At 56.9% G+C, this 23,025-nt stretch overlaps 1 protein-coding gene across 1 annotated transcript in view; it reads left to right on the top strand.

Annotated features, from left to right (window-relative positions):
* The window catches only part of LOC132360212 (uncharacterized), a 91,018-nt gene that overhangs the window by 57,337 nt on the left and 10,656 nt on the right, over positions 1–23,025 (top strand). Inside the window, 8 exon segments of the mRNA XM_059915256.1 lie at positions 11,369–11,424; positions 16,016–16,333; positions 16,408–16,743; positions 16,979–17,290; positions 17,453–17,785; positions 20,021–20,136; positions 20,791–20,900; positions 21,882–21,904. Coding sequence (XP_059771239.1) covers positions 11,369–11,424; positions 16,016–16,333; positions 16,408–16,743; positions 16,979–17,290; positions 17,453–17,785; positions 20,021–20,136; positions 20,791–20,900; positions 21,882–21,904 — 1,604 coding nt within the window.

The following is a 23,025-nucleotide window of genomic DNA, read 5'->3' as shown; positions in this document are numbered from 1 at the left end:
TCTCCTCGTGCACCTTAAAACAATTGTCTCTTGCCTCTTAGGCAGTTCCAGACTCTTTCCCAGACTCCCTTCCAGCTAGCTGTGGTGCACTAGCCCCCTTCAGACTGTGTTCACACAGCCCACCCCAGTCCTCTCCCTGGGATCTGACCTCCGAAGCCCAAGCCTCAGCTCTCAGCCCCCACCTGCCCCTGGTGGGTGAGCAGACAAGCCTCTTGGGCTGGTGAGTGCTGGTTGGCATGGATCCTCTGTGAGGGAATCTCTCCGCTTTGCCCTCCGCACCCCTGTTGCTGCGCTCTCCTCCGTGGCTCCGAAGCTGCCACCCCGCCACCCCTCGTCTCCACCAGTGAAGGGCCTTCCTAGTGTGTGGAAACTTTTCCTCCTTCACAGCTCCCTCCCAGAGGTGCAGGTCCCATCCTTATTTTTTTGTCTCTGTTTTTTCTTTTTTCTTTTGTCTTACCCTTGTACGTGGGAAGTTTCTTGCCTTTGGGGATGCCTGAGGTCTTCTGCTGGTGTTCTGTAGGAGTTGTTCCACATGTAGATGTATTTCTGATGTATTTGTGGGGAGGAAGGTGATCTCCACGTCTTACACCTCTGCCATCTTGAAGGTCCCCTCCCTCTTTCATTTCTTATTTTGTTTATTTGTGTTCTCTTCCTGCTGAGCCTGGCCAGAGGCTTGTTAATTTTGTTTCCCCTTTTGAAGAACCAGCTTTTGGTTTTATTGAATTTTTTATATTTTTTAACTCCTATTTTACTTATTTCCTCTCTGATATTTATTATTTCCTTCCTTCTACTGACTTTAGGTTTGTTTGTTCTTCTTTTTCTAATTCTTTTAGGTGGTAAGTTAGGTTGTTTATTTGAGATTTTACTTGTTTTTTGAGGAAGGTCTGTATCTCTCTAAACTTCCCTTTAAGAATTGCTTTTGCTGCATCCCATAGATTTTGTATGGCTCTGCTTTCATTGTATTTGTCTCAAGGTATCTTTCAATTTCCTCTTTGATTTCATTGTTGACCCATTGGATTTTAGTAACTTGTTGTTTTGTTTCCACATAATCATGTTTTTCTCATTTCTTTTCCTGTTGTTGATTTCTAGTTTCATGCTGCTGTGGTCAGAGAAGATACATGAAATAATTTCTATACTCTTAAATTTGTTGAGGCTTGTTTTGTGCCCTAGTATATGATCAATCCTAAAGAATGTTCCTTGTGTGCTTGAAAAGAATGTGTATTCTGGTTTTTTTGGATGTAATGTCCTGATAATATTAATTAAGTCTAACAGTTTTATTGTATCATTTTGGATCTCTGTTGCTTTATTGATTCTCTGTCTAGAAGATCTGTCCATTGATGTGAGTAGCGTGTTAAAGTCTCCTAGTATTATTCTGTTCCCATTGATTTCTCCCTTTATGTCTGTTAGCATTTGTTTTATGTATTTAGGTGCTCTTATACTATGTGCATATATGTTGATGAGTGTAATATCCTCTTCTTGTATTGATCCTTTTATCATTATATAGTGTCCTTCTTTATCTTTCTTTATGGCCTATGTTTTAAAGTCTATTTTGTCTGATATGAGTATTGCAATCCCCACTTTCTTGTCATTTCCTTTTGCATGAAATATCTTTTTCTATCCTTCTCTTTCAATCTATGTGTGCCCTTTGCCCTAAAGTGGGTCTCTGGTAGACAGCATATTGTTGGCTTTTGGTTTCGTAATCCAATCTGCCACTCTATGTCTTTTGATTGGAGCAGTTAATCCATTGACATTTAAGGTAATTTTTGATAGATATGTATTTATGGCCATTTTAAACTTTATTTTCCAGTTGATTCTATATTTCTTCTTGGTTCCTTTTTTTTTTCTTTTTGTCTTCCTTTTTGTGGTTTGATGATTTCCCTTTATATTATGCTTGTGTTCTCTTCTTTTTGGTTTTTGTGAATCTACTGTATGGTTTTGACTTGTGGTTGCCCTGTTTTTCAAGTATGTTAACCCTTTCTTATATCCACTTTCTTTAGACTGATAGTTATGTAAGCACAAACACATTCTTTAAAAAAAAAATCTGCATTTTCTTACCCTCCTCCTCCATATTTTATGATTTTGATGTCCTCTTTTACATCTTCATACTTATCATTTTGCTGTTCATTGTGTTTATCATTGCTTTCACAAAATTTTTTTTATTTTTTAACCTGTATACTTGCTTAAGTAATTTGTTTTCCAATTGTGATTTTTCTCTTTCCTATAGCTTCTTACTTCTTTTCTATTTAGAGAAGGTCTTTCAATATTTCTTTTAGGATAGGATTAGTATTGCTGTATTCTTTTAGTTTTCCCTTGTCTGAGAAATTCTTTACCTCTCTTTCTATTCTAAATAATCTTGCTGGGCAGAGTATCTTAGGTTGCAGGTTTTTCCCTTTCAGAACTTTGAATATAACTTGCCACTCCCCTCTAGCCTGCAGTGTTTCTGTAGAGAAATCAGCTGATAGCCTCATGGGGGTTCCCTCATAATTAACCCTTTGTTCTTCTCTTACTGCCTTAGAATCTTCTCTGTATCTTTAACTTTTGTCATTTTAATTATAATATATCTTGGTGTAGGTCTGTTTGTTTTCATCTTGTTTGGAACCCTCTGTGCTTCCTGTATCTGGATGTCTGTTTCCTTCTTTAGGTTTGGGAAGTTTTCAACCATAATTTCTTCAAATACAACTTCAATCCCCTTTTCTCTTTCTTCTCCTTCTGTAATCCCTATTATGTGTAGATTGGCCTGCTTATATTATCCCATATGTCTCTTATATTGCTTTCATTTTTTTCATTTGGCTTTCTGTCTGCTGATTTGATTGGGTAATTTCCACTATTCTGTCCTCCAGGTCACTTATTCTTTCTTCTGCATTATTCATTCTGCTCTTCCTTGCCTTGAGCTCAGCTTTCATCTCAGCAAATGGATTTTCTAATTTTTCTTGGCTCCTCCTTATAGTTTCTAGTTCTTTTTTACAGTAATCTGCATTTCTGCTGATAGCCTTTCTTAATTCCTTCAGTATTTTCATTGCTGACTTTTTGAATTTGGTGTCTGTTAGACTGAAGAGGTCTGTTTCATTTTTTGTTCCTCCAGGGGAATTCTCTTGGTCTTTTAACTGAGAGTGGTTCTTCTGCTTCTTCATTTGGCTTATATTTCTCTTACTCTGTGAGTTTAGGAGAAACAATTATCTACTGTAGTCTCGGAGGGCTATATATGTGGGGGCGTCTCTGTGTAGCTTGTGTGGGTTTAATATTTTTTGGTACATGGGCTGTTTTTAGTGTGGATACCTGCCACCTCTTTCCTCAGTGCGTGTTGGCTGTTGTCTCCTTGATAGGAAGTGTGACTGGTGTTGTGGTGACCAGAGCCCGCACTGGATGTTGAGCAGGGCCTCCTCTTTTTGCTCTGTGGTTGTCCCAGCCCTGTTGGGGGAAGGGCCTGCTCCCTAGTTGTTGGAGTAGAAGCCCCCAGATCTGTTTCTGAGCTGCAGTCTAAGGTAGGAGGTATTGGAGTGTGCCCACTGCGAGAGGAGCTGCTGAGTATTTCTCCACTGGAGCTGTCCACCAGTAGTGTGCTTTGTGGTGTCACCTGTCACCTGTTGTGCTGGCTCACAAAGTACACTGTTGTTGGCACTGCCCTTGGCCCCACCTCAGCTGTGGGGATGCCAGCAATCAGTCCTGGGGTCGCTCAGGCATTGTTTTCATAAGGTCACCAGCACAGATCCACTGAAGTCAGGTCCCAGGACCACAGTGGTCATGCACCTGGACCCACTGTGAGTGCTATGGAGGCAGCTCAGACCCAGACCCGGCCCAGCCCCCATGTGCATGTGCCCACAAAGCCCACAGCTGCTAAGGCCAGACCCACCCCAGCCGTGGGAGCACCTGTTGTCTGCCTGGGTGTCCTACAGTCACCGAGTTTACAAAACCGGTGGTGGTGGTAAAGTCACAGCTCACACAGCCACGGGAAGAGGTTTCAGCCCTGCTTCCTATGTCACACAGCCCCTGGGGCTCACCTCTGTGAGGGGGTAACCCGTTGGCACACACTCCTGGAGCCCACTGAGGTGGTGTCCTGTCTAGTGCATGGAGAAAGAGGCTGCTATGGCATATCCCACCCCACTCTTCCCTTCATGTGCCACTTAACAATGGTACTTAGCTTCTATGGCAGACCCAGTCTTCTTCCTCATACACCCTGGTTGTGGCCGCACCACACTCCAGCCCCCTCAGGCTGTCTCCACGCAGCCAACACCAGTCCTCTCCCCAGGTCTGACCTCCAAAGCCTGACCTTCAGCATCCAGCCCCTGCCTATACCAGCAGAAGCACGTCTCAGACTGGGGCACTCAGAGCAATGGCAAGGACTGTCTGTACAGGTCTCTCTCTGTTCTGCCTGCCACAGACCAGTTGCTGCGCTCTCCTCCAAACCTCTGAAACCCCCCTCCACCGCATGCCGGCTGATCTCACTGGTGAGGGGACTTCCCAGGGTGTGGGAACATTTCCTCTTTTACAGCTCCTTCCCAGGGGTGCAGGTCACAGCCCGCTTCCTCTTTTTTTCTCTTCTTTTGTTCTACCCGGTTATGTGGAGATCTTTCTTGTCCTTTCAGGTGTCTGAGGTCTCTTCCAGTGCTCAGTAGAGTGTTCTGTGAGAATTGTTCCATATGTAGGTGGTTTTGATGTATCTGTAGGAGGAGGTGAGCTCCACATTCTTCTACTCCGCCATCTTGATTCCCTCTTTGTTATCCGTCTTTTTATAGACGAGGGAACTCAAGGCTCAGGGCATTTATGTGAGTTTTCCAGGGGAAGGCTGTAGTAAATGTTGACCCTGTGTCTGCGACTCTGCAGACACAGAAGTCCTGATCCTTCCTGCTGCAAGAGGAGTGGCTCAGGTCCACACACTGCAGGGGCTGCAGGGACCTGGTGTGGCTCAGAGCAGATGCAGCACCACCAGCAGAAAAGCAACTCACCATATGTGGGCTAACTGCAGTGGGTCAGTGATGGAGGGGGCGGCACATTTGGATATGAAGGCCAGCACATCATCAAGTCTTCAGAGGGGGGTCTTCCTGTTCTGGAATCTGAGGGAGCCATGTTTCCTGGTTCTGTTCATCCCGAGACCTCATCCACAGAAAAGCCACTTTCTCCAGCACAGTGTGGGTGCCAGAACCAACGGTCATTGGGAGCCTTCCAAGAATTCCAAGGGCGATTTGCTCTTCTCCCTTCCCTTCACCTTCAGCTGGAAATTTACGATGGCAGGAGTCTGTGGGAACAATGTGGAAGGAGTTCATGGCAGGAAAGAGCCTCAAACTCCAAGTCAAGACAGCCCTCAGGGGAAAAGCTGGCAAACTGCCTCAAACATGCATAAGGCTTGGCAATGCAAACAAATGCATGCAAGCAAATGCACACAGCAATGACGGGGCCATTTGTGGGGCACCCCTCCCTGTCCTGTATGGTGAGGGTGAGTGCCTGACACCCTTGGCCCCACCTAAGGCTGTAGATGCCCCCTCTGGGGACTGTTGGCCAAGCACTGACCTTGGCCTGATGTACTGTAACCTTAGGGCAAAGGAGGGGTGAAGGGGGTGTCATGATCCCTGAGACTCTGTTGAATGTCCAGGTCACTGTACTGAAGGGACAGGCATGTCCCTCTGTCAAAGGCATGCTGCCATCAGAATCTGAACCCCAAGAGCCCCTGCGCCCATCACTGAAAACCCACTGACGTTGCTCCCCCCCTTTCCTGTGGCAGCTCCCAGGGGCAACCAGCCTGTGCCAGGCAGAAAGAAGAGGCTAAAATGAGGTGCTCGTAGAGCAGCTCAGCCTCCCCAGATCTCCCAGACGAGCGTGTTCCCGGGTGCAGGGACGGCACAGTCAGGGGAGGCTGTGGACGCAGCATCGTTCTTGACAATGGACGTGTGGGAGCAGCCAGGGCTTCCCTTCTTGCATAAAAAGCCAGGCTGCAATGAGAGTGCATTTGCTCCTGCCCTTCCTTCCTGCCGCAGGTGCTATGGGAGCCCTTCATGCTTCTAACCATGGCAGCAGCTCTGCAGTCATGAGGGAATGGCCAAGACATCCTCAGAGACACAGCCCGCCACCCCCGTATCCTGAGCACTGATCAAATTCCCACCCCATCTCGTTCCGCGGGGAGGCCAGCCAGCCTTGGTTGTCCTGTTGAAGATCAGGCCTGCCTGCTGTCCCCTGTAGCTGGAGGTGTCCTTCCCGTAGAGTGTGGTGACACTCCCAGTCAGTGTTCTCCCCCCAGGACCGTGGGGGAACTTAGGAGACTTCTCAAAACTTTAACCCCCCACTGCCTCTTCTGGGTTGTAGGGATGGAGGGGGGAAGAGGCCAGCAGGCACTAGAATCTTTTGTTCATTTTTTGACTATTGCCTTTTGAAATTTATAGCATGTGTTGGTGCCCCCCTACACACACTTATTAAAATTTTGTTTGTAAGTTGTTACCTTTTTCTTTACCCTTTTTTGCTCATGTCCTTGGGTATTAAAAGAGGTAATTCCTGTTTCTTTTCCTTTTTTTCTTTAAGATTTTTTTTATGTAGACAATTTTTAAAGTCTTTATTGAATTTGTTACAATATTACTTCTGTTTTATGTTTTGTTTTTTTGGCCGTGAGGCATGTGGGATCTTAGCTCCCCAACCAGAGATCGAACCCACACCCTCTTTGCATTGGAAGGTGAAGTCTTAACCACTGGACCGCCAGGGAAGTCCCCCTGTTTCTTTTCCCTTTGGTAACATCTTGCAACTCTTGATTTATTGACTGAAGCAAACACATGCCCTTGTATGCCTTCTGAACTGATAGAAGCACCAAGCACTTTTTCCTCTTGTGTTTTTGCCCATAAGGACCTTCCTTCTGGAGCAAAATGTCCAGAGACCAGTTCCCCAAGGGTGGAGGCCGTCAGAAGCCGAATCTGAGACACAAAGCACTCCCCGCACAAACGTGAGGAAGGTCCTCCTCACTTGCCAAAGCACACCCGCATTCTGGCCATCTGGTCTACCACAGTGCCAGCTCTAGGAAGACAAGACCCTGGAGTGGGATTAGCTCACCAAGGCTGCAGGGCCATGGAGAGCCCTGGGCCCAGCCGCAGCCCCTGCCCTTAAGCAAGGCCTTCGATCACCCAAGGACATGTCATCTCTGACTTCTCCATCTCCTGGACACTGTGATCCAGAAGTTCAAGGAGCACAGGGAATGTTGTTCCCACCTGCCTCCCGTCATGGACATCAAGGCCGAGAGCCATTTGTAGCTCACTGGCTATTTTCTGAAGCAATTGCATGGATGTGTCCTGACTCTAATAAGGCAGCTGTGTGACGAGGGCACCCTGGCCTCAGGGGTCCAGTCCTCAGCTCGACTCCAACTCCTGCTCAGGACAGTCCAGCTGGGAGATGCCTTCCCAGCCACCTGCTCCGGAGTGGGGTGGGGGCACCCTGTGGGACACAGCTGTGGGCAGAAGCTGGGAGACTGACTCAGCATGGCCAATGGGCCCAGTTCTGGCCACCCCATTACAGAGATGCATACGCCTCACCTGGCACTCGCTGGGGCACACACCTGTAACGCCCATGTCTTTTCTCTGGCACGTGCTTGAAGTGGGTGGGGGCAGGAGCGGCATCCCAGGACTTGGCCATGGGTTGCTGTAGCAGGAGCCAAGCCTGGGCATGAGCACAGCCAGCCACGTGGCCTGCAGGCTCTGGACTCACCACCGCTGCCCTGACCCAAGTTCTGCACACCATTGCCAGGAAGGGGGGCCGGGGCGGACTTTCTCTGAAGGGCTCAAAAAGCTCTGCTAAAGCCAGATCCTGTCACACCTGGGGGCCAAGAGAACACGCCAGCCCCCAAGGGCAGAGCTGCATTCTCCACAGGGTACACGATATTGCAGCCTGGCTGATCCTCTGCTGTGCTGAAGAGACAGGGCCTGGGCTGGGTGGGGCCTGAGACACGGGGCTGGAGGAGAGGGGCTGGCAGGGCACGGTGGGCACCTCCCCTCCCCCAGGCAAAAAACCAGAGGCGCTGGAAGGCCAGAGCAGACGTTTCCTGGAGGGCCTGGGACAGCCCCACCCCCCGTTTCCTTAAAGAGAGACCAGATGCCCTGGAGCAGAGGGTGAGACTCTCAACAAGGCTCTCCATCCTTCAGCCTCTTTGCTGAGCACACAGGCCACCTTTAAATCAGGCTACAGCCAACCACCTGCCATTCTCCTCCAGGCACAGGGCCCAGCCTCTGGGTCTTGGGGTCAGCTGGACTCTCCCACACACACACACACACACACACACACACACACACACACACACACACAGACTTCCCCACATGCTATCCACTGACCCCTCCCGCAGCAAGCCTCCAGGGCGTCATCACCCCCTCCCAGCCCCCAGCCATGCCTGTGCCCTTCTGTCCACACCCAGCAGTGGTCCATGGGTGAGCACGCCTGCCACACACACCTGGCCTCTGGGTGCCTGTGAACATCTCCCCTCCGTGAGGGCCCACACTTGGCACACCTGTGGGTCCTGGCACCCCAGCCCCAGGTTCGATGCTGCTGAGTGCAGGCCTCCTCTTCCCCTCCCCCAGGACCCCCCAGGGTCCATGCAGTTCTGGGAGGGGGAATCCACTCCTTTAGACCATCATGCCCCTCCCCTCGCACCCGCCCTCCAGCCGGGGTCATCAAAAGAGCTGAGACCCTCCCCGAGGACCAGCAGCCGGGGGACAGGGCAGGGATCCGGCCCTGTGGGCACACAGTGGTCCAGCCTCAGCACAGCCCCAGCCCCCCTGGAGCCCCGCTCCCACAGAGGACAGCAAAAGGCCTCACAGTGCTAACAAGGGACTGCTGCCAGCGCCACAGCTGTGGCCAGAGAGACCCTGACAGACTCCGCAGGGCACGCCAGCAGGAGCCAGCCGCCTTGCGGGTCAGCAACGGCCCAGGACCCCGCCCACTGCCACTGCAGGGCTTTCTCCACCTGAGAACATAGCTCCAGCGCAGGTGGACGCGAGACAGCCTTGAATATGCTCTCACTTCTAAAAGAAAAAGGAAACCGCGCAGGCAGGCTTCAACACTTGGAGGATTATTAGCAGTGGCAAATCAGCTGTAACCAGCGCAGGAATGACCGTGGGGACTGGTGGGCAGGGGTCTCCCATGGGCTCTGTGGCCGACCTGCCCCGGCTCCACCTCACCCGCTGCCCGCCCTCGGGGTTCTGGCTGAGCCAGGAACCACAGTGCTAGCTGGGGCCGCGGTGATTGACAACTTTACAAAACCCCTGGGCAGAGAGGCCCCAGGGCAGCTGGGTTCTCGCCCTGAGGGCTCACAGCTGGGTGCTCAAGGGGGGTGGGTAGGGAGCCCGAAGAAAGAGTGTCGCGTGCGCCATCTGGGAAGGTGAAGGGGCTTTCCAGGTGGGCACGAGATGGGACGCATTCCAGGCAAGGGACTGGGTCCCTGAGGCCTGGGGAAGGGGTACTGGGTTGAGGGGAGCCCAGCTGGGAATCGAGGAGGGGTGAGCGGCCCTGAGCTTCTGAGCAGCAAGCAGCATAGAAGGCGACGCAGGGAAACGTGGCCTCCTGGGGACAAAGCAAGTCAGGCGTCTGGAGGACTTCCAACCCCAGACCACGGGGTGCGGGCAGGAGAGCGCTTGCGGGGGCAGGGGCTTGGCGGTCTCTCCAAGCAGGGAGCAGACCTTGCGGTTCCTGGGGACTCCCTGGGGACCCTGGGTGCAGGTCTCTGTGACCTCCAGCACGGGGCCAGCTCACTGTGCCCATATGCTAACTTTGGCCTCTGGGGCCAGGGCACCCTGGTCACCGTCTCCTCGGGTGAGGGTTCCCCAGGGCTGCTCCGCCTGAGCCGTGGGCCAGGTCCCCGGGGTCTGTGGCTGCGCCACCACTGCCTGAGGGCCAGAGGCCTGGAGCACAGGCAGGGCCCCGGCCCCATTCGGGACCAGGCCTGGGAGCTGACAGAGCCCCTGGAGGCGAGCCAGCTGAGAGCTGGGCCGAGAGGCCCCGGGACAGGGGCGGCTGGGAGGGAGGAGCCCCGAGCAGAGCCTCGCCAGGGGCCGGGGCCTGAGTGCGTCAGGACGACTAAGACCACTTGAGCGCTTGGGGCCAGGGCACCCTGGTCACCATCTCCTCGGGTGAGACGGCTCTCTGCCTCCTCTGTCCTGGGCTGGGGGGACGTCTCCAGAGAGTCCTTGGCCCATGTGGGACCCTCGGGGGTCCCCAGGGGAGGCTGCTCCCGAGGCCATCTGCCTCCCCGTCCTGCGGAAATGGGGCCTCTGCTGGCGGAACACAGTCCGGGCCGAGTGGGCTCCACGCCTGGGGCCGCAAGGACCTGGGGGTAGGGCTTCGGGTGGGGCCAGGGGGCTGCCAGGGGCTTGGGTTTTTGTACACCCCCCAACGGGGCCCACGGCATTGTGGCTACACTGGCCCCTGGGGCCAGGGCCTCCTGGTCACCGTCTCCTCAGGTGAGTCCTCGCCAGCCCTCCCGCCTCACTTTCTCTGAGACTTTTTTGCTGCATTTGGGGGGAAACGAGGGTGTCTGGGTCTCAGGTCTAGAGGGCCTGGGGCAGCCTGAGGGGCTCGGAAAGAGGGCCGAGGGGGCCCAGGCTCACCCCAGCGAGGAGCAGAGGGTTCAGACGCCCTCTCTGGCTGGGCTCTGCAGCCAGGGCTTTCCCTGGGGGTCTCAGCCACCCTCGGGCTCTGGGTTCCCAAGGTCCCCAGCCCTGCCGCCACAGTAGGTGCTATGTGAGGTGGTCCGGAGGTCTTGACTGGCCGCCAGTTCTTGCTTGGGGTCCTGGCATAGTTGTCACAATGTGACTACTGGTTTGAGAACTGGGGCCAGGGGGTCCTGGTCACCGTCTCCTCAGGTGAGTCCTCACCCCCTCCACACTTTCACCGCACTTGGGGAGACCCGCGGTGTCAGGGTCTCAATGTCAGAGGCGCGGGGCACTTTGGAGGACCGGAAAGGGAACCAGGGAGAGGGTCCCCATAAAAGGGGCCCAGAGATGGACCTCCCTGCCCCAAGGACACCGTGGTGCGGGGACAGACAAGGCAGCTCCTTCGGCTGGTCTGGCCGTCTGATTCGAGCATCACCAGGGGCTTCCGTCAGCTTTCTGGGGCAGGTGGCTGGCTGTTTGAGGTTGGTTGGACTTCTGAGTTTGAGTTAAGGATTCTTGATTCATGGTCAGACAGCCTAGGCGGGCAGTGGTCTGGCTTCTGGGCGCCAGGCTGGGATGTTGGATCTCCGGGGCAGCCTGGAGGGAGCAGGGCCAGCAGAGGGTTCCGGGGCCCTCCGGATAAGTGACTCGGACGGTCGGCTTCCATGCGGCGCCTGTAGACAGGACAGGTCCCCAGGCGCCACGGGGCCGTGCCAGGCCCCCGAGGTTTTTGTGAGGTGAGGCTGGAGATCCCACCACAGTGATTACTATGGTATAGACATCTGGGGCCAAGGGATCTCTGTCACCGTCTCCGCAGGTAAGAATGGCCCCTCCAGGGCCTTTATTTTCTGCTCCTGTCTCTGGGATTTTCTGAGCTTCGCCGTCTGGTCCTCAGGACATGTCTGTGTCCGCCGGGGGACTGGGCAGACTGGCCAGGAGGGGACCAGGACCAGGTGCCCTAGGGATTTCAGAGCCTCTGGATTTTCTGATGTCTTTCAAAAATTGGAATACTGCTGGCATTCAAGAGGCGGCTGCAGGCGGGAAGGGCCACCTGTGGGGGAGTCCCAGGACCCCCTCGGCGGCAGGACAGTTTGGTCCGTGGCAAGAGATAATTTGGCTGCTACAATCATAGAGTCAGTTGAGGAGTGTGCCTTGTTGATTGTGTTTCTAGAACTCCAGGAATGCCACACGTGGAAGGCATAGTGAAATATCCTCTTCAGATATGAGGTGTGCTCTGCGTTAGATTGTACTTCAAATTCTTTATTGGTTAGGATTAGAATTGTCTGGGTGAGGATGGACGTGTAGTGTCCCGATCTTGGTGAGAATGGGGTGCCCCAGCCCCCCGAAAGGAAGAGCCTGGGGAAGTTACAGGTACCGGGTTTCGTGAGGACACTTGTTAAGAGAAAGATACATGTTCATCATAAGAGGCACGCTTATGAAATACTAAAAGACAGGACATCCTTCAAGTGGCTCCTGGTGGTCAGGAAAATTGTGACTTTAGAACGTGAGAGACTTTTAATGTATTTTAAATTTTATCATTCAATTAACAACTGTGAATCCTGTATTTGGGGAGTTGATAGGGGTGCAAGTTTGGCCGAGAAGTAGTAACTCGGTACTGTCGGCCCCCTGCCCTGATTCAGGGCTGAGTTTTGGCAATAATAAATTCGGCTTATTTTTTTAATTAATTGGTGGTGCTGAGTTAGTCAAGATGGCCGCGTGCGGGGCTGGCCACCTGCAGCAGGTGGCAGGAAGCAGATCAGTCGAGAGTCTATTTTAGGAAGCAAGAAAACACAGTTGGTGAATTTATAGCTTATGGTCACCAAGGTGTGGTTTGGTGATGGTATTGCTCAGCCCCACAAAGCTGAAAGAGTTCCACTGAACACAACACCACCTGGATAATTTGCATTTCTAAAATAAGGCAAAGATGTTGACAGAAACTAGAAGGTTCCCCTTTTAACTATTTGAACTTATTTCAGTTTTAGCTTATCAGCTGCTCGTTTATATTCATTTTCAAAGTAAAGGTTTAAGAAAGTGAATAGTCTTAGGTGCATTTAATCAATGCATTCGTATAATGTTCTAATGGGGTATTCCTTCAAGGTAATTAGTCCCAAACCATCCTCCGATGCCCCGAAGCACTGTTTCCACTATGAGTGTGCCCACAATCTTTAGCCGGTCGATTTTCTCTTCGTGACTAAGAAACACTCTGGTATTCTGATACGGTTGCCTTCCTTTCAGTATTTTTCAAGACCGCTTTTCAGGTATCCAGCTCAGGACAGATTTTAGGTGAAATGTGTGCATTCGTCATGAATTATTTCAGTTAAACATGTTGGTTGGCGGATTGAGAGGAGACGCAGTCGGGTGTGAGTCCGGAAGGACTCAGGACACTTTGGAAGGGCCGTCTCTGCTCTGGGTCATCAGCCCAGCCAGCGTCTTAGTGGAAGGAGCTCCCGTGGAGGGTCCGAGAGCGGGTGCCCCCAGGCCCGCCGTGGCTGGGGGTCTCCTGGGACCGCCCGGAGCAGGGGATGGCAGTCCTGGCTTCTGCCACCGGCCAGTGGGCTAGTGGTGAATCAGCCGTTTTTAAGGGATTTGGAGGAATTCTGCCAGGCCAAAGACCCCACGGGACTTGCTGGTGACCAGGAGCCTGAGAAGGTAAGAGGGAGGCAGCCAGCGCTGCCAGATTTGCTGCTCCGGGAAATCTGCATGAAATGTTTTTGTTTTCACTTGAATCAGTCTTTGACTATCGCCTGTGTGGGTCCGGGTGCTTCACACACACAGGGCACTCCTTACCGTGTCCTCACTTAAGTGGGAAACGCGGCTCTGGGTTTTAGATCGTTGCTGTGCCCTGGAAAGCAGCCTCTGCTTTCTGCAGAGCTTTGGGATAAAGCACAACTGTGAGCGGCAATTCAGATTAAATGCGTTTCCCGTCATTGTTAATGAGGACTTTCCTGGAGGGAATCTAGTCAAGTCGGACTCATTTGAGAGCCGGGGGTGAGGAGGAATTTGGGCCAAGGGCATGTGCCCAGGAAGGCCAAGGCGCCGAGGGCAGCGTCCCCAAGGCTCTCCTCTCCCCGGAGAAGCAACGCTGCCCATTCCAGAGAGACTGGGACCTTCCTTCTGATGCTGGCAAATGCGCCGCGGCTCTTGCAAGATGCTTTAGGGAATGTAAAGTCGCCAGCAAGCGTTTTCCCAGGTAGCTGAGGAAGGGGGTGACTGCCGCTGCTGGGAGCCAAAGCCGGCTGGGCCTGGGGCAGGCACGGAGGGATCGGGCACCCAGTGGACAGGGGAGGACAGGGGCCCCGAGGAGCAGAGAGACCAAGAGGCACAAAGGGACCAACCCCGGGCCCAGCCCCGCTGTGCGGGATTCCTGCACGAGGTGCCTTAGCCGAGGCAAGTGGGTCTGGCGCTTTCTGGCTAGAACCACTGGGCTTTCAGGACTGGGCAGGGCTACTCTGGGCTGCCCATAGCAGGCCTGAGCTGAGCTGGACAAAACCGGACTGAACCGGGCTTTCTGAGCTGAGCTGGATTGGGCTGAGCTGAGCTGGGTTTAGTGGGGCTGAGTGGGGCTGAACTGAGCTGGGCTGGGCTGGGAAGAGCTGGGCTGAGCCAGGCTGGGCTGAACTGGGCTGAGCTGGGCTGAGCTTGGCTGAGCTGAGCTGGGCTGAGCTGAGCCGGGCTGAGCTGGGCTGAGCTGAGCTGGGCTGGGCTGAGCCGGGCTGAGCTGGGCTGAGCTGAGCCGGGCTGAGCCGGGCTGAGCTGGGCTGAGCTGAGCCGGGCTGAGCTGGGCTGGGCTGGGCTGGGCTGGGCTGAGCTGAGCTGAGCCGGGCTGAGCTGGGCTGAGCTGGGCCGAGCTGAGCTGGGCTGAGCTGAGCTGGGCTGAGCTGAGCTGAGCTGGGCTGGGCTGAGCTGGGCTGGGCTGGGCTGGGCTGGGCTGGGCTGGGCTGAGCTGAGCTGAGCTGGGCTGAGCTGAGCTGAACTGGGCTGGGCTGAGCTGGGCTGAGCTGGGTTGAACTGGGCTGAGCTGGGCTGAGCTGAGCTGAGCTGGGCTGAACTGGGTTGAGCTGGGCTGAGGTGAGCTGGGCTGAGCTGGGCTGAGCTGAGCTGGGCTGAGCTGGGCTGAGCTGAGCTGGGCTGGGCTGAGCTGGGCTGAGCTGAGCTGGGCTGGGCTGGGCTGGGCTGAGCTGGGCTGGGCTGGGCTGAGCTGAGCCGAGCTGGGCTGAGCTGAGCCGGGCTGGGCTGAGCTGGGCTGAGCTGGGCTGGGCTGAGCTGAGCTGGGCTGGGCTGAGCTGGGCTGAGCTGAGCTGGGCTGAGCTGGGCTGAGCTGAGCTGAACTAGGCTGAGCTGGGCTGGACTGAGCTGGGCCAAACTGGGCTGAACTGGGCTAAACCAGGCTGAGCCAGGCTGAGCCAGGCTGGGCTGGGCTGAGCTGGGCTGAGCCGAGCTGGGTTGGGCTGAGCTGGGTTGTCCTGGGCTGAACTAGACTGAGCTGAGCCGGGCTGAGCTGGGCTGGGCTGGGCTGAGCCAGGCTGAGCTGAGCCGGACTAAGCTGGGCTGGGCTGAGCTGAGCCGGGCTGAGCTGAGCTGGGCTGAGCTGAGCCGGGCTGAGCTGTGCTGGGCTGGGCTGAGCTGGGCTGAGCTGGGCTGGGCTGAGCTGGGCTGGGCTGAGCTGGACTGAGCTGGGCCTAACTGGGCTGCACTGGGCTAAACCAGGCTGAGCCAGGCTAGGCTGGGCTGAGCTGGGCTGAGCCGAGCTGGGTTGGGCTGAGATGGGCTGAGCTGGGCTGAGCCGAGCTGGGTTGACCTGGGCTGAGCTAGACTGAGCTGGGCTGGGCTGAGCTGGTCTGAACTGGACTGAGCTGGGCTGAACTGGTTTGAGCTGAGTTGAGCTGAGCTGGGTTGAACTGCACTGAAGTGGGCTGAGCTGGGTTGAACTGCACTGAACTGGGCTGAGTGGGGCTGAACTGGGCTGAGCTGGGCTGAAGTGGGCTGAGCGGGGCTGGGTTGACCAAGGGGGGCTGAGATGGGTCCAGCAGAAAAGCACTGGCTGGGCTGGCTTGACTTGGACAGGTGGCACCCTGCTTTGGGATGGTTACCCTCAGCTGAGCCCTGGGAGTCTAGCTGGGCTAGCTGGCCACGCTGCACCGTCCTGGCTGGCTCTGGGCTGACCTCAGTGACCTGCGTGTGCCGAGGGCTGGCAGAGCTGAGTCTGCATCATTCTCACCGATGGCGTTCGGACCCTCCCTCCAACCCCAGAGCCCCAGGCTGGGCCCGGTGTGGCTGAGCCAGGGGCACTGAGGGCGCCACTGCCCCAGAGGGAAGGCGGGGCTGCCCGGACCCCCGACCGACCGGCAGGGCACGAGAGACCCTTCTCACGCCCCCTGTCTCTTTTGTCCTCTCTCTCGGGTCCTCAGGGAGCCCGTCTGCCCCGACTCTCTTCCCCCTGGTCTCCTGTGTGAGCGCCCTGTCTGATGAGAACCCGCTGGTCCTGGGCTGCCTGGCCCGGGACTTCCTGCCCAGCTCCATCAGCTTCTCCTGGAGCTACCAGAACAAAAGCGAGATCAGCGGCCAGAGCGTCCAGAGCTTCCCGGCCGTCCTGAGGGAGGGCAAGTACGCGGCCTCCTCCCAGGTGCTCCTGCCCCCCTCAAGCGTCCCCCAGGGGCCCGAAGAGCACCTGCTGTGCATAGTCCAGCACCCCAACGGCAAACAGTCCGTGCAAGTGCCTGTCCAAGGTGAGCCAGGCTCCTCCCGCGGCCGGGGGCGGGGGTCAGGCCAGGCCCAGCTGACGTCTTCTCCTTCTCAGCAGTAAGGTTAGATCCACTGCCTCCCAACGTGAGTGTCTTCATCCCCCCCCGAGACGCCTTCTCCGGCACTCCCCAGCGCACGTCCAGGCTCATCTGCCAGGCCACAGACTTCAGCCCCAAACAGATCTCCTTGTCCTGGTTTCGTGATGGAAAGCGGGTGGTGTCTGGCACCAGTGAAGGCCCGGTGGAGACTGTACAGTCCTCGCCCGTGACCTTCAGGACCTACAGCATGCTGACCATCACGGAGAGCGACTGGCTCAGCCAGAGCGTGTTCACCTGCGAGGTGGAGCACAGCGGGATGACCTTCCAGAAGAACGTGTCCTCTGTGTGCGGCCCCTGTGAGTGCAGCCCCCGGGGTGGGGGGGGACCCTCACACACAGGTCTGCAGACACCGCCCCCGATGTTCCAGCAGCTCCCTGAGCCTTGGCTCCTCGGAGAGGCCAAGGGCAGGGAGGGGCTGTGTGCAGGGCAGCTGGGGGCTCACGAGGGGCTCGGCCAACTCGGCACCTGCTCTATGGGCTGAACTATTCCTCCACCTGATTTCACGCCAACCAACTCTCTTCCCACCTCCAGCCGATGTCACCATCAGGATCTTCACCATCCCCCCGTCCTTCGCTGGCATCTTCCTCACCAAGTCAGCCAAGCTTTCCTGCCTGGTCACAGACCTGACCACCTATGACAGCCTGAGCATCTCCTGGTCCCGCAACGGCGAGGCCCTGCAGACCCTCACCAACATCTCTGAGAGCCACCCCAATGGCACGTTCAGTGCCGTGGGTGAGACCTCTGTGTGCGTGGAGGACTGGGAGTCTGGAGACGGGTTCACGTGCACGGTGACCCACACAGATCTGCCCTCGCCGCTGAAGCGCACCATCTCCAGGCCCAAAGGTAAGCCTGCTCTGGCTTCCTTCCCTCCGCCCCGGGCTCTCCCACGGCTTCTGGGGTCTGAGGACAGCGAGGCAGGACCAGGAGAGCCCCTGCGCTCCCCGTTGTCCAGGACGGACCCCTCTCGCCCCCAACCCGCTCTCACCACCGTGTCTCCCCCCGCAGAGGTCGCCAAGCACATGCCGTCCGTGTACGTGCTGCCACCAGCGCGGGAACAGCTGAGCCTGCGGGAGTCCGCCTCCGTCACCTGCCTGGTGAAGGGCTTCTCGCCCGCGGACGTGTTCGTGCAGTGGCTGCAGAAGGGGCAGCCCATGTCCTCCGACAAGTACGTGACCAGTGCCCCGGCGCCCGAGCCCCAGGCCCCCGGGTTGTACTTCGTGCACAGCATCCTGACAGTGAGCGAGGAGGACTGGAACAGCGGGGAGACCTACACCTGCGTCGTGGGCCACGAGGCCCTGCCCCACATGGTGACCGAGAGGACCGTGGACAAGTCCACCGGTAAACCCACCCTGTACAACGTGTCGCTGGTCATGTCTGACACGGCCAGCACCTGCTACTGACCACCTGGCTGCCCGCTCAGGCCGGGGCCAGAGCCCCTGGGCGACCGTCGCTGTGTGTGTGCATGCGTGCGTGCAAACTAACCATGTCAGTGGGTGAGATGTTGCATTTTATAAAAATTAGAAATAAAAAGATCCGTTCAAAAGATGCTGGTTGTGAGTGAGCAATGCTCTCCCTGCGGGGGCCATGGCTGTGCTGCCCCCGCCCAGCAGACCGCCCTCCCCCACTGTCCCCGCCCCTGCCTCCCCACGGGCCTCTGACCCACCCCTGGAAGCCCTGGTGCTCCTTGCAGAATGCTCACAGCAAGCCAAGCCTATACTCACTGCTCCTCTAGCTGCTTCTACGGCCAAACCGGGGGCACACAGGTGTGCAACACATGCACGCGCATGCACACACACAGCCACATACATACATGCAGAGAGACACATGCACGTGGGCACGCACACAGAGAGACACGTGTGTGCACACACATGCACAGACACGGACACACAGACAGGCACACACATGGACAGAGACATGGATGCACGTGACACAGACACAAATGTGATGGACATGGGCACACACACACACACAGGCACACACACACACAGGCACACACACGCAAAGACGTGGACACACAGAGACACACACAGATACACAGGTACACGCACACTCACACACATGCACGCACAGTCACGGGCACACATAGGCACGTGCACGTGGGCGCTCACACACAGACACACATGCATGCTCGTGGACAAGTCGTGGGCATGCAGACACACACTGAGACATGCACACACAGACATATGGACACATACACACAGACGTGCTCGTGCTTGTGCACACACATGAATCATGGCACACGCACAGGCTTACACACATGGACACGGATGCCGACCCTCGCACAGCCATCATCGCTCGGTGCCTTTGGCAGGCGCGCCCGCCCCCCCCGGCGGTGTTCCTCTGCACCCCTCTGGCTGCCGGGCGTCACGCCCAAGCTCTGCTTGTCCTTCTGTCTCAGCTTGGGGGCGTGTCCACGGGCCGGCCCAGCCTGGACTCCTGCCATGGCCACCGTCCCAGCCCCAGGGTAGCGGGCTCCGAGGCCCACCGTGGCCCAGCCGGCTGCAGGTCCTCCGGACGGCGTGGGCCCGTGCCCCGGAGGGGTGCCTCTCCAGGTCCAGGCCCTTGTGAGGGCGGCAGCGTCCCCACCCCCGCCCCTGTGAAGAGGCAGCGGGAGGCAGGCAGAACCGCGAGGTAGGGGAGCCGTCCCAGGAGGGGCCTCCTTGGAGTAGGAAGCTGCAGGGGCCCTGTCTGCAAACACTGGCCTGGAAATGGTGGGCACAGCGCCGGGTGGGCAGGGAGAGGAGTGGGGGCTGAGCAGGTCTCCTGGGTCCAGCACACCGCCGCCCCTCCAGGCCGCCTCCCGACCCTCCTGGGCTCCTGGCCCTTTAGGGGCCTGAGCCCCAGATGACCCCAGGGTCCGTCAATGCAGGGGCTGCAGACCCCACAGAATGTCCTCCGCCTGTCGTCCTAATGTCACCCTCCCTGGGGGCTCAGGGGTCTGTCTGGCCCCTTGGTCCCCCAGCCTTGAGTGCTGATGGGGCAGACAAGCCAGCCAGCGCCCCACACGGCCTCTCCCGTGTGCCATTGGCCCCAAGAAGGAGAGGGAGGGAGGCTGGAAGGACGGGCCCCTCGGCACAGAGAGCCGCCTGCCCCCGGTGCTGGTCCTCACTGGCCGGGGGGCCCACCCCAAACTTCAGGGGACAAGACCCCCACCCCCTGCCTCTCAGCCCCAAGTGGCCCTACGACCTCCAGGGGAGTCCAGGACACCGGGGGCCACTCCACCGGCCCTGGCACAGGCCACACCCCGTGTGTGCGTGTGCTGCTTGGTCGTGCTCTCTGCCACCCCAGGTCTCCTGGGACAATGTGCTCGGGGTCGCCTCCCTGCTCAGCTTGGGCCACGCTCTGCGCCTGCCCAGCCCGGATTGGGTGGTCAGTGGCCGGCCGTGCCTGCCCGAGACCCCGCCTGACAAGCCCACAGCGGGGCTGGCACGGGAGTGCACGTGCCCTCCCGCCCACCCGCCTGCTTCTGCCGTGCCCCCAGCGCTCCCGGTGGGCCGCACGGCCGAGGGGCAGCCAGGGTGGGCTCTGCGGGTGCCACGGCCGAGCTGACCCACTGTGCCGTGTCTCCTGCAGAGGGCGAAGTGAGCGCCGAGGAAGAAGGCTTCGAGAACCTCAACACCATGGCCTCCACCTTCATTGTCCTCTTCCTCCTGGGCCTCTTCTACAGCACCACGGTCACCCTGTTCAAGGTGGGCCGCCTGGCCGCGGGGAGCGGGTGGCGCACGACCCCCGGGGACCCCCACCCCCACTCACGCGGTCTCTGTCACCTGCAGGTGAAGTGACGGCCAGCCAAGGACGTGGGGGACCAGAGACGGAACGAGAAGGGAGCTGCCTTGGGGCCAGGGTCCCCGGCCCGCATGGCTTGTCCACTTGTACTGAAATCTTCCCCATGTCCCTCTACAGCTTCAAGCTCTAAGAAACCGGCTTCTCCCGACGTGGCCAAATGCCGTGGCCAAGCATGGAGCCTGCAGCCGTGGGCTCTGCCCGGCCCTGCTTTGCAATGTCTTGCTTGTGGCCTTGAAATAAATATGTACATTTTATCTTGTGATACTGCTTCCTTGTGAAGGGTTTTTCCCAAGCCACACTCCTGTGTGTTGTGTATCCCGAGAGCTGACGCCAGTTCCAAAGGGCTCGTGGGAAAGGGCCGTGTGTCTCCTCCCAGGCCCGTGGGGGACGTGCCAGGCCGGGTCTCGGGGCTGGTCCAGAGGAAGAAAGATGGCTGAGCTGGAGAGGACCCCCGGGCTGGTCTCCCAGTGCAGCCTGAGCTGGGGCCCCTGTGTGCGTCCGCGGGGACGCCGCCACGAGCCCCACGTGAGGCCTTGTCACTCTGTCTCTGTTCCTAGCAAGCCCAGCCACAGGAGGGCTTGTCCGACCTTGGGAGTGCCTGGTGTGTGCGGGTGGGACTCAGGAGGGGCGCCCAGCGCGTGTGCAGCTACCGCGCGCCCTGCAGACGGTGAAGGAGCTCGGAAGCGGGCGCAGAAGTCTCGGGTGAAACAGCCGGGAGAGGCACAGAGGAAAGGCCCAGAAAGGGGGACAGCTGGCAGGAGGTAGGGGAGCCAGGAATTAGCGCTCGGAGACGGGAGCTGAGCCAGGTGATGCAGAGAAGTCCGGGCCAGCTGTGGCAGCAGGCGGTGGGACAGGAGAGGAGGCACAGGGAGGGCGGTCTGGGAGCCATCTCCCCAGGGAGGCAATCTCAGGGTGCTGGGGGCCCCCAGGACCACCTCCGACGGGGGTGGCAGGGGCTTGCAGAGGCGACTGCCGAAGAGAGCTGGAAGTGGACATGGGTCCGCAGAGAAACCCATCCCCTGGCAGTGGGCTCCCGGTGCATATTTCTGATTAAATGGTGCCCTTTGCAGCCCACGCTGTCAGGTTGTGGGACATTCAGTGAGGGGTCCCACAGAGCACAGCCACCCCCAGCGGGGATGGGGGGTTCTCACGCAGGCCATGGGGCTGACAGCTCAGGACAGCACCTGTAGGGGTGTCTGAGGGCTGTCACAACAAAGAACCACAGGCCAGGCTTAAACAACACAAGTTCATTCTCTCGCAGCCTAGAGGCTGGAAGTAAGATCAAGGTGGCAGCAGGGCTGGTCCTTCCGAGGCTGTGAGGGGATCCGTTCCGTGCTCCTGGGGTTGCCAGCTCCTATTTCCTACGTGAACTATTTGAATCTATTTCAGTTTTAGCTTATCAGCTGCTCGTTTATACTCATTTTCAAAGTAAAGGTTTAAGAAAGTGAATAGTCTTAGGTGCATTTTATCAATGCATTCGTATAATGTTCTAATGGGGTATTCCTTCAAGGTAATTAGTCCCAAACCATCCTCTGATGCCCCGAAGCACTGTTTCCACTATGAGTGTGCCCAAAATCTTTAGCCGGTCGATTTTCTCTTCGTGACTAAGAAACACTCTGGTATTCTGATACGGTTGCCTTCCTTTCAGTATTTTTCAAGACCGCTTTTCAGGTATCCAGCTCAGGACAGATTTTAGGTGAAATGTGTGCATTCGTCATGAATTATTTCAGTTAAACATGTTGGTTGGCGGATTGAGAGGAGAGGCAGTCGGGTGTGAGTCCGGAAGGACTCAGGACACTTTGGAAGGGCCGTCTCTGCTCTGGGTCATCAGCCCAGCCAGCGTCTTAGTGGAAGGAGCTCCCGTGGAGGGTCCGAGAGCGGGTGCCCCCAGGCCCGCCGTGGCTGGGGGTCTCCTGGGACCGCCCGGAGCAGGGGATGGCAGTCCTGGCTTCTGCCACCGGCCAGTGGGCTAGTGGTGAATCAGCCGTTTTTAAGGGATTTGGAGGAATTCTGCCAGGCCAAAGACCCCACGGGACTTGCTGGTGACCAGGAGCCTGAGAAGGTAAGAGGGAGGCAGCCAGCGCTGCCAGATTTGCTGCTCCGGGAAATCTGCATGAAATGTTTTTGTTTTCACTTGAAGGGGAATCAGTCTTTGACTATCGCCCGTGTGGGTCCGGGCGCTTCACACACACAGGGCACTCCTTACCGTGTCCTCGCTTAAGTGGGAAACGCGGCTCTGGGTGTTAGATCGTTGCTGTGCCCTGGAAAGCAGCCTCTGCTTTCTGCAGAGCTTTGGGATAAAGCACAACTGTGAGCGGCAATTCAGATTAAATGCGTTTCCCGTCATTGTTAATGAGGACTTTCCTGGAGGGAATCTAGTCAAGTCGGACTCATTTGAGAGCCGGGGGTGAGGAGGAATTTGGGCCAAGGGCATGTGCCCAGGAAGGCCAAGGCGCCGAGGGCAGCGTCCCCAAGGCTCTCCTCTCCCCGGAGAAGCAACGCTGCCCATTCCAGAGAGACTGGGACCTTCCTTCTGATGCTGGCAAATGCGCCGCGGCTCTTGCAAGATGCTTTAGGGAATGTAAAGTCGCCAGCAAGCGTTTTCCCAGGTAGCTGAGGAAGGGGGTGACTGCCGCTGCTGGGAGCCAAAGCCGGCTGGGCCTGGGGCAGGCACGGAGGGATCGGGCACCCAGTGGACAGGGGAGGACAGGGGCCCCGAGGAGGAGAGAGAGCAAGAGGCACAAAGGGACCGACCCTGGGCCCAGCCCCGCTGTGCGGGATTCCTGCACGAG

Source organism: Balaenoptera ricei, chromosome 2 (genome assembly GCF_028023285.1).
Source record: "Balaenoptera ricei isolate mBalRic1 chromosome 2, mBalRic1.hap2, whole genome shotgun sequence".
Lineage (NCBI taxonomy): Eukaryota > Metazoa > Chordata > Mammalia > Artiodactyla > Balaenopteridae > Balaenoptera > Balaenoptera ricei.
The sequence above is the reverse complement of the archived record's forward strand: the minus strand, read 5'-3'. Positions and strand labels throughout refer to the sequence as shown.